We start from the raw sequence: 10,984 nt of genomic DNA on the forward strand, positions 1-10,984 counted from the left end.
GCAAATCAAGATAAGGTATAATGATAAGGAAGAATAGAGGAAGGAAAAAATACATACATACATATATATATATATATATATATATATATATATATATATATATATATATATATATATATATATATATATGTATGTATGTATTTTGTCCTTACTCTATTCTTCCTTATCATTATACCTTATCTTGATTTGCTATCTGAATACGTTTTATTTTATGTTTTAGCGATACGTGAGCATTCCGATTCGCGATTTTATTTTATTCTTTTCAGGCTTCTCGTTAATACTTTCGTTCATTGACTTATGACTCAAGTATAAGGATTTGAATATTAGGGTGTTATATTTTTATTCTTTCATAATATTATTTAAATTAAAATTTTTTATCTAAATAAAAATGTTAATTTCTAATTGGTGTTAGAAACAACTAATTCACTTTTAGATGTATTATTTGTTAACTTTGTTAATAGTATTATTTTCGCAAATAACCTTAAATATATGCTACAAAATAAAAAATATATATTTTACAAACACTAACTACAAAATTAAGAAATCAACTTCTTTTTTACTGGCTATGCATGCAACATCAGTATAAAAAAGTTTTTAATCATATTGAAATTTGTTAGTTTAAATTATTTATTTATTTTATTTTCATAAACTTTAAAATATAAATATCAATAAAAAATACTTTTATTTAGATTTAAATACAATATAAAAAATAAATTAATAAGAATAAGAATCTAAATTTTGTGCTTTAATTTAAATTCAATAAAAGTTGTATTTTATCAAATTTATGAATTTAAAACAAAATAATTAGCAATTTTAAAAAATTTATTAAATTTTATTAGTTAATTTAACACCATTTAAGAACTATTATGGAGTCTTCTGAGATGCACTTAAGATATAGCCACCCTCCATGTGATATAAAAGACAATAAGGTAGGGCTGCACATGAATTAGATAATATCTGCATATCCGCGATAATTATTCGCATCCGATTCGAATTTTGCGGATATTATCCGATCCATACTATGGTAGGATCGAATTGCGGATTTGGCAGTGATATCCGCAGATCCGATCCACAAATCCACATATCCGCACATCACATATGAATAGTATAGTTTAAGAAAATAAACCCCAATGTGATATGAATTTTAGTGTGTTGTTTTATGAATTTTATGATATCTTATTTTTTATTTTTTATATTGTACTCCGACTTAGAATAATTAAACTTAAATCTTGTGTTTTTTTTTTAATTATTCAAGAGAACTTTAATTGATAATATTTTAGAATTAAATATGCTTAAATAGGTGAAAAATAAATTTTTTTTGTAAAAACAGCCAAATGGAATTTGAAAACATTTTTTTTAATTATTGCGGATCGGATCGGATCCGGCCTGAAAATTGCGGATATCATATCCGATCCGATCCGATGAGTGCAGTGCGGATCGGATAGAATTTTAGACTATACCCAATCTGATCCGATCCGTGTGCAGCCCTGCAATAAGGGTGTTATCGATTTTAGACCAAATTAAAAATCAACAAAACCGATATGTTTGATTCTCTTACAGCATCAATCAATCAGTTTGTTATTTTTGCAACAACCGAATTGAACTGAATCAAATTAAAAACGGTTTGATTCAGTCGATTTTTTTAATTTTTAAATCCTAATTAACAAAATATTAATTATAGTAAAATGAGGTTTAAAATAGTTAATAAACTGAAATAATTATAAAAAAATAAATTTTATAATTAAATAATATATAAAAAATTAATTTATAATTAAAATTAAATAAAGACTATTTAGTAATTATTAAAAAATTTAAAAAATATATTTCATTATAGAATCATTTAATGGTCTAAACGTTCTAAAACCATCGAATCCAGTAATGTGAAACCTCTCTATCACGCATTCACGCCTGAAACCCTATTTTATGCTGCTTGAACTAGTTACCATTGTTGACCCGGCTGTAAACTCGATCAATCGATTATCTAAATAGACCGAGTCATTCGTTAAACCGGTCATGTATCAGATCTGCTAAAATCCGGGTTGGTCCGACCGGTTTTCAGCAAAACTGCTGACCCGACCATTTATATGACCGGCCCCCCCCCCCCCCCCCCTTTTTTCTCTCTTTCCCACTTTTCCGCTCTGAAGCCCTTAACTCTCTCGACTCTCTTTCTCAGTTTCTGGTCACTCTCTCCCACGAGCTGAAGCTCTCGTCAGCTCGTCTCATCTCCGGTCTCTCACCTCTCGTCTCCGGTCTGTCAAGTCTCGTCAGCTCAAGCTCTCCCTGCCCTGCGCTCGCTTCGCGGCGGCTGAAGCAGACGGAACCGGCATCTGATGCCTCGGGTGATGGTGGTGGTCGTCGTCTTATTTCGGCCGTTAGTTCAGTTGGTCAGCTTCCTTCACCGTCGGTCCCAGGTGAGCTCCCTTCGACCCTGTTATTTCAGACTTTCAGTGTCAATTTCGGTGTATCTTAGGGTTTCATAGTGAAATTAGAATTTTATGGTGGTGGTTGTTGTTGTTGTAACTTGTATGTGATTTTTTTGAATTGTCGAAGCTGAATACTAGGGATTTGTTCTTGATTTTAATTTTTTGTTCTGTGTTCACTGCTGCTATTTTTTTAATTTGTTTACCCATATGTAAATCTATTTATGATGTCTTTGCTTTGAATACAGTACTAATAGTTGCTAATTTGCGGAAATGACTTCATATAGCAATGTGTCAGTGCTGAAGTTGCTTCATCCGTATGAATCATCTATGGAGGTACTCCCTAATGCACCTTGAATGTTTTATTTTGCATGTTGTGAGTCTTATTTAAATGCCACTTGTTAACTGCAGGTTCTGGTGTAAACCACAAAGAATTGGCAGCACAGCCTGATGTTGATGGATTTTTGTTTGGTGGTGCTTCTTTGAAGGTAATTTTTCACCACATTATTTTGGTTGTGGTTGGTTTATTCATTTCTTGCTTTGTATTTAGGCAACTAACTTTGTTTTAAACTTGTATGTCATTAGCCGGAATTCATTGACATCATCAACTCTGCCATTGTGAAGAAGTACTAGATTTCGTAGTGAGGAACTCATATGCTGCCATTATTGTTGAGTTTTGTTTTGGTAGCGAGAAAATGTGTTCAGTATGAGTAAAATATAATTTGTTGCTGATTATCATCACTGAACCTTGAATTTGTTGCTGATTATCATTGCTCTTGTTCATTTAAATTGAAAAAAGTATTTTGTACTAGAGACTAGTTTATTATCTCTTTTTGCATCATTAGTTATGTCTAAGAATTGATATTTGATTATTATTAATATGTTTGTAAAGACTTGCATTTTAAGTTATAACACATGATTTAATTTTATTTATATAATTTTATATTTTTTTAATTATGACCGGGTCAATCGGGTGAATCAGTGATCCACCGGTTGAACCATTGACCCGGTTATATGACCGGGTTGATTACCGGTTCGATCTGATAACTATACTATTTACTAAGATCGAGATGTCATTTTTGAATCTTCATGGTGAGTTGATACTAATTGCTGCTATTACTTTGGTTTAAGGTGATTCCCTTCTTTGTATCTTTTGTATGAATTGGAATTTGTTCGGGTAATTGAAGTTCAATCCCTCTTTATCGTTGTATCTTTTGTATAAATTTGAATTTGTTCGGGTAATTGAAGTTTAATCCCTCTTTATCATTCATAGGATTTTGAGTAATTCGTTATATTGTTTTGTTTCTATTTGAATTACATATTCTTAATGAGGCCAGTATCTAAAGTGTAAAACAGTTTATCACCTTGATTTGCAGTAGCGAAACCATAACAGTGCGAGTCCATGACAAAACTCGGTAGGAGGAGAAGGTGAAGGTTTAAGGTTAGTCTTCCAATATTATTAACTAAGTTTTGGTCATTACTGCATTTATTCCTGAATAATTTCTCATATCTCTCTGCCATTCAGAAAAGTAATGAGGACTTGCTTGCTCTACATGCATGCCAAAGTGCGAGTTTCTACATTTGGCCATGCAGTTTCTTGAAGCTGTCCACCAGACAAGGTTCATTCTTTTATAGCCCTAGTATATATACTAACTTCCAATTAGATGTTCATATTGTCTCAAGTTACCATGTTTTTGCATTGTGTCTTCCTGAAACTGAAGTTGCAATTATCATTTCATTGTTTGTGTCAGTGAAAAATGTTGGTATTGATGTAAGATTAAGCACACACTATTGAATAACTTAATTCAAAAATGTCTATTTTACTGATTCAGTTTTTAAAAGCATAATACAATAGACGAGAGAGCTTTCTAAGTCTGAATAACCAAACAAGCCTCGAAGAGGGAATACAAAAAAAAATTCCAGCACTAAATTAATAACCATCCATACAAAAGGTTAAGAAATAGAATGCAGACTTTCAAAGAAAGACCTTAATTCAACTCGAGGGCAGAACCCAAGAAGCTCATAACCAATCTTTTAATTATCCTAGAAGGTTCATCCCTAGCACCAATAGAAAAACACCAGCTTCAAAGGGTCATTGCTGTTCACCAGCATCTTACTTTTGGTTCTAAGAGAAGCATCAGAGAAAGTAGAGAGAAAGAGAGTGTGAGTCAAGACACAAGTGATTAAATAATGGAATGAGCAACTATTCTTCATTTTATATTTTATGGTTCAAAATTTTTATGATGATCTTCTGGATATTTAAAAAACATACTCTGCTGTTATGAAGATCTATTTATTTAGTTTTTGGTACTACTTTTAGTTTTGATTGATTTCTGTTTCAATGTATTGTAATGTTGGTATGCAAATTAGTGTTGTTGGTTCTGCACTGGTTCCTGTTTGATTTGGATAGGTAACTTGCATTTGGAATGATGCTTTAATGTGCTTGAAATTCTGATAGTCTGATAAACTGTGACCTTGACTTGATCTCTCTGACTGTAAACAGAAAATTCAATAGCATCATTCATCTTTGGAATATTCTATCTTAATGTTGATGACATTAAAGGACCTAAAATTCAAAGGGACTTTGTGCTCCTTTTTCAAATTTTGTTCTTTCCATGAAGTTGTTTCTGTTATTGCCCTTAATTTTGTAATGCTTTTGTCTGCAACTTGCCATGGAGTTGAGGGAGTAGATATTTAATTTGTGCTTATCTTAATTGGTGTAGCTTGAAGCAGCATAACGGTGACCTTAAGGCTGGTGCAAAAGCATCCCGTGCTGGAAGGCCATGGATTTGTGCATGTCTCATTTGTGGTTTCGCAGACCGGAGTGAAGGTATACATATGACTTTTTGTGTGCTTTTGTTTATACCAGTTGCCAAGACACTGCATGATTGTTTTTTAATGGCCATAACTTTAAGCTCAACATATTTCTGGATTAAGCTAATTAATAAATTGTTGAAAGATGTTACAAGTTTCTGCCACTATTCAATATTACTTCCAGTAGGAATTCTAGAGAGTAGAAACTGTAAAGAGGGAGCAAATTGGTCTATTTTTGCTCATCTGTTCTTACAAGTTACAATGGTGTAATGTGATTCGATTTGATATGGTGGTTTGATGTATTGATTTTGGCAAATACAAATAATGTGTTTTTATTGCTAAAGGGAATGTTTTCCCAGATGTAGTAATCTGTCCTAGATTATAAAGAAATTTAAAAGGAGATTTGAGTATAAATGGGATGAGCACAAACATGATCCAAGACAAGGTGCAATGTCATCGTTTGATCCATATAGCCAACATACCCTACTTAGTAGGATCGTGCTTTGTTGTTTTCATTGTTGTTGAAGTGATTTGTTCTAGCTAAGTGCTGGCAAATAAGATGCAAATGTTATATTTTGCATTTCTCATTTGCACTTTAGTGTTATTCTGTGACTAGTGTCTCTCTTTTCCTTGGACATTCTATGCAGATTGTTATCATCCAGCATCTATAATTGTCTCATCTTGTTATGTTTAAGCTGCTAAAGATTTGCAGCATTAGTTTTTCTCATGACTTTCCAGTTAATATATTTTGTACTGTGTTCTTTCATCATTGTAGCTTGTGCGTTTGAATCAAAATGGAAAGATTTATCAAGGAAATCTCCCCGCAAAAGTCAAGGTGGCAGTAGCTCCAAACAGATTGAAGATCCATCACGTAATAACGAGTTCTTTACAAGCTCAACTGGAAGAAGAGAGAAAGGAGAAAGAAGAAATGAAGAAAGAATTGGATGAGACAGAGTAAATTGAACTATATAATGTTTTGTTGAATAGTATATTGTCTATTTAGTATAGTGTCCATCTAATTAAGTGCATGTTTGGACGCCATTATTTTGTTAAATGAAAAAAGATCTTTTTTTTTATTTTTTAGCGTGTTTGGCAAATTTCTAGTAGTAAAAGTAAAAGCACTAGTAAAATAAAAAAAAGATATTTTTCATGTAATAAATAAACAAAAAAGTACTTTTATATTGTTATACCCAAACATAATTGATAGATAAAAAGATCTTTTTGTATGAGATATCCAAACATAAAATTACTTTTACTTCTCTATAAGATCTTTTAAAAAAAGATAACTCAAAAAAAGATTTTTTTCTTAGAAGTTTACCCAAACAAGCTTTAAATGATGCTTGAGATTTTGATACTTACCATTAGAAATTTGGAATTACATAGGTTAGTTTGAGTTTATTGTCAAAATGATTCTTACATTGTTTGTCATTTATTTAGTTGACTATTAATCATTGATACTTTTAAATTTTTACAATTTGTATTTGTCACGAATTATTTATATTTATTGCGAACTTTGCTACGAATTATTTGTAAAATTTGCTATGCAAGTTAGCTGCGATTTTTGTTGTGGATTTTATTGCTGAGTTTGCTGCAACGATTATCTGCGAATTTTGGTGCAGATTAATTATCTGCGAAATTTGCTAAGAATTTCTCATCAAGATATTTTATACTCTTAGGGTGATCTGGAGTAGTTAGATCAATATAATGGGATGATAAGGGCGAGTATCAACTTTATGATGCAGGAGTAATAAACAATAAGGGCACAGGGTAACAGACAATTAATCAAGGCCAACACTAACGCTAAGAAGATAATAAACAGGAATGTAAGAAAAACGATAAAAAACAAAAAAACCACGACACACATTAATTTTTTGGAATGTTCTTCCCAACAATCTTGGCTGGAGTTATTCGCAGAAGATTCCCTGGCTTACCAGGGACAGCACCTTTGATCATAACCACATTAAGATCCTTATCAATTTTGACAATCTTAAGCTTTCTAATCTTCCTCTTGGTTCCTCCCATCCTACCAGGCATCTTCTTTCCCTTGTATACACGGCCAGGTGTAGTTCCAGCACCGATTGAGCCTAGTTGTCTGTGACTCTTAGAACCATGGGTCATTAGACCCCTCTTGAAGTTGTGACGCTTGATTCCACCTGCAAAATACTTAAGTAATGTTCACCTCTGGCTGAGTGTTGAATGCTACTATCATGCATACCCATCTATCAGGCTATCAACTAAAATATGTTATGAGCAGGAAGTCTAAGTGGTTATTGATTAGAGTTTAATAGAGAAAATATCTTAATGTGTATGATATTAAAAGATGTCGCATTGTTGTCACTGGATTTTTTATTCTCAAGGCTTCCTATTTTCTAATTTTCACTGTTTTGTTGACGAGAATTTAAAATAAGAAAGCAATACAAAAATGATATTTCCTTTATGAAACTCGCACAATACCCATCGAATTCTCATGGATGGTTGAAAGAAAAGAGTGAAATGTGAATGGTCATGGCAAAAGTTGTTAAAATCAAGGGAAGAATTCTCTATTGTCTAACACTCAATAAAATAAAAAGGATTGTGTTCTAATGGTTTTAAATAAACACTTGACGCTAAAAATTTTCAAATGAGTGAAGTATTGTTTTGGTTCTCAAAGTGTTTGCCAAAAATCAAAATCATCTCCAACATTTTTAAAAAATTCATAACATCCATTAAAATTTTCAAATGGTCGTTCCATTAAAAATAATTAACCTTTAGACGAATTTGCTCCGCAAACTCACTGCCAACCCCCCACCCCTCCTGGACCCCTTCACTGCCACCCCAGAACTCTCCCGTCGCACCTCTCACTATTCACAGACGACAATAAGCACTCACATCAACAATAATTGAATGTTCATGTGAATGATGCTGCTATATGGCCTAATTCTGGATAAACCATTTAGGTCAAAGTAGCCTTTCCCTTTTCCCTGTCCATTCCTCTCAGCTCAATGTCGATATTCAAAAAAGAGAGGACTCACCAAAGATATTGATAGAGACAGAATAGATGAGTGCAAAAGATAGATTTTAAATTTGAGGATTTGGTGGGAATAAAGTAATGCTTTGAGAAATATTGAATTTCTCTTGCATAAAGTTTTTCAAGAGGAGAATGTTAAGGGCCAACATCTTAATAAGGAAAAATGAGAGTTCCAAATTCAAGTCAAATCCAAGCAAATATAATGCAAAATTCAATGGAAAACTACATGTAAATTATTAAAGAACCAATCTTACTTGCGATTAATTCTTATGCAGAGAGCCAATGTCTTATGAGATATAATATGGTTTGGATTTTCTAGATTTCAAGTTCAAAATTGACATAATATCAAAACTAATTGGGCTCAAATTGCAGACTCACATTATTTGTAATTTGAATAATGATGATCTGCTCGAGTGATAATATGAATTTGCATTAATTTTATGAGTCTTCTAAAGACGTTGGATAAAAGAATATACATTTATGTTTACTTGCATTTCATTCAGTGTTTTGCCTGTGATTCGGATTAAGTATGAGAATTTGAAAGCATGATTCTCTAAGAGAATGAGCAAAAGCAAATAGCAAGAAAAGTAAAGAAGTGAAATGAACCTTGGAAACCCTTGCCGATGGTGGTGCCGGAGACGTCAACAAGATCGCCCTCCTGGAAGATTTGGTCGAAGACGAGACGCTGGTTGGGCTGAAAAGCGTCGATGGAGAGAAGGCGAAACTCCTGAAGATGGCGCATGGCGATGGCACCAGCCTTCTGGAGATGACCCATTTCGGGTTTAGTCAATTTTCTGTCCCTCACCCTTTGGTACCCGACCTGGACTGCACTGTATCCGTCAGTTGCTTCCGTCTTCACCTGCGTCACGATATTGCCTTCCTTGAAGCCCACCACCGTCACAGGGACCACCTCTCCGTCGGCCTGGAAGTAGCTCATCATGCCCGCTCCCCGCTTTCAGTTTCAGAAACGACTTCGACTCCCGATTGCTCAACAAATCTGGGCTCCGCCAGTAACACCCTGATATCGCTGAACAAATCGACATTATTGACATCTGAACTTCACTTCGCTTTACGAGAGACACTCAGACGCCTGGTTGGGTTACGGAAGCATAGCCGATAAGCGTCTTATCCTTTTTTTCTGTTCCCCTATAAAATGGATACATATACCCGACCCAAATCCGGGCTTTTAGTTAATGAAAAAGAAAAGTGTTATTTTAGGTTTTAATTTTTTTTTTGTTAAATTTTAATTATACCCGACCGAGAATCAGCGCGTAAATTGAGCAACGGCCACGATTCCCTCGACATATGCAGAGTCCTCAATGGACTGTGGCGGACCAGCGGAGGCTGGGGCCGTATCGACCGAGACCACGCCGTCCACGCCATGCTCCGCTACGCCGACGCCGGTCTCTCCACCTTCGACATGGCCGATCACTGTAAGTTATACTCTCTCTCTCTCTCTCTCTCTCTCTGACGTGTAGATTTCCATCTGAATCTGATTATGAATTACAATTAATTAATTAATCAATGGATAAAATATGTACTTTAGTTATGGCTGAATTTTGATCTATGCAATGCATAGCAGAATTTTTAAAAATATATGTGATTAATGTATTGGATAGTTTAAAATAAATCATAGTATGAAACTATGAATATATTAATATTATTAAAAAAGAAAAGGTGATAGTCATAAAAAATTTGGAGCCACATAAGCTGAAGCCTAAGGATACTGCTATAGTCACTGAAGCAATCTGGAAATGTCCGAGTTATTGATGCGGCTTTCTTTGAGCAAATTTACTTTCACTGGGAATGGAACAGCAACGGCTAGGAGATACAAGCATGTGAGTTCATGCCAGTGTGTGCTAACAGAGGATAAGCAAAGGATTGTTGTCAAGAATGGGAAGGATGCGTTGGATATATGTCGCGTTGTTAATGGGATGTGGCAGACGAGTGGCGGGTGGGGAAGAATTGAGAGGGATGGTGCTGTTGATGCTATGCTTAGATATGGTACGCGTACCTTGCGCGTACGTGTCGACTTGCACTGCCTCCTTTCACGCGTTTGCGCCAAAGACGCTTCCGCGTCGATGCCTACCTGGTCCACCCACGCGCACGCGTTCTGAACGTGTACGCGTGGATTCAAAATCGATGACACCCCTACGCGCAAGCCCTAATCCAGTCGCGTCCCTTTACCCCTTCAACTTCAACGTTCCATTTTCTCCTTCTTCTCCCTCGAATTACCCAGAACCTCCATCGCCACCCTCTCAACCTCTGCAACACCATCCCGGCGACACCCACCACCGCCGACTAACCTCACTTCACCCTTCTCTCTTTCCTCTTCGCCCCTTTTCGCCCTTCTTCTTTCCCCCTTTCTCCTCCTCTCAGTCAGTCTCCTTCTCTGTCACCACCAGAACCGCCGCGGCTACGCCCATTGCCGCCGGCGAACTCCCTTTCACCATCACCAAACCCTTCCTTCTCTCTCGGCCGTTTCCTTTCCCGTCGCTGCACCCAGGGCAGAATCGGGTGCCCTACTCTGCACTGCTACCCTACTCTGCGCTGCGCCACCACTGGGCCAGTGGCGCCTCAGTCCCCTTCAGTAGCTATGCATTCCATTTCAGCTTTCTGCTTCGTCCAGGTTTTCCCATGTCTTCCCCTGTCAATTACTGCTTTGTTTTTAATTTTTCTTTTAGTTCATTTTTCAAGTTTTATCAGTAGATTGATTAATCTCTCTTTGATTAGGTTAGATAGA

The 10,984-nt window shown here is 35.4% G+C and overlaps 2 protein-coding genes across 6 annotated transcripts; one reads left to right on the forward strand and one right to left on the reverse strand.

Annotated features, from left to right (window-relative positions):
- Positions 2,095 to 6,310, forward strand: LOC107624309 (structure-specific endonuclease subunit slx1). 5 transcript variants are annotated; one of them, XR_002355721.1, is made up of 7 exons: positions 2,095 to 2,411; positions 2,669 to 2,756; positions 2,832 to 2,908; positions 3,552 to 3,597; positions 3,797 to 3,861; positions 3,946 to 4,039; positions 5,144 to 5,250. XR_002355721.1 is itself a non-coding variant. In XM_021113613.1 (4 exons), the coding sequence occupies exons 2-4, from the start codon at positions 3,978 to 3,980 to the stop codon at positions 6,180 to 6,182; spliced, it is 342 nt and encodes a 113-aa protein (XP_020969272.1). In that variant the 5' UTR covers positions 3,605 to 3,861; positions 3,946 to 3,977; the 3' UTR covers positions 6,183 to 6,310. The 5 variants fall into 5 exon arrangements, 1 of the variants encoding a protein (XP_020969272.1); XR_001616837.2 differs by lacking the exon at positions 3,552 to 3,597 and having other exon boundaries at positions 3,777 to 3,861; XR_001616838.2 differs by lacking the exon at positions 3,552 to 3,597.
- LOC107623718 (50S ribosomal protein L3-1, chloroplastic) lies at positions 6,937 to 9,359 on the reverse strand. The gene is made up of 2 exons (XM_016326066.2): positions 8,848 to 9,359; positions 6,937 to 7,387 (listed from the first exon to the last, which is right to left on the reverse strand). Exons 1-2 carry the CDS (start codon positions 9,179 to 9,181, stop codon positions 7,098 to 7,100), a joined length of 624 nt encoding a protein of 207 aa, XP_016181552.1. The 5' UTR covers positions 9,182 to 9,359; the 3' UTR covers positions 6,937 to 7,097.

Source organism: Arachis ipaensis, chromosome B10, assembly GCF_000816755.2.
Source record: "Arachis ipaensis cultivar K30076 chromosome B10, Araip1.1, whole genome shotgun sequence".
Lineage (NCBI taxonomy): Eukaryota > Viridiplantae > Streptophyta > Magnoliopsida > Fabales > Fabaceae > Arachis > Arachis ipaensis.

Coding starts and splice junctions, on each gene's coding strand:
- LOC107624309 (XM_021113613.1), top strand. CDS start 3,978: ATGCCAAAGTGCGAGTTTCTACATTTGGCCATGCAGTTTCTTGAAGCT. Junction 4,040..5,143: donor GAAGCTGTCCACCAGACAAG/GTTCATTCTTTT, acceptor TAATTGGTGTAG/CTTGAAGCAGCATAACGGTG. Junction 5,251..6,009: donor TTTCGCAGACCGGAGTGAAG/GTATACATATGA, acceptor TCATCATTGTAG/CTTGTGCGTTTGAATCAAAA.
- LOC107623718 (XM_016326066.2), bottom strand. CDS start 9,181: ATGATGAGCTACTTCCAGGCCGACGGAGAGGTGGTCCCTGTGACGGTG. Junction 7,388..8,847: donor CATCGGCAAGGGTTTCCAAG/GTTCATTTCACT, acceptor AGTATTTTGCAG/GTGGAATCAAGCGTCACAAC.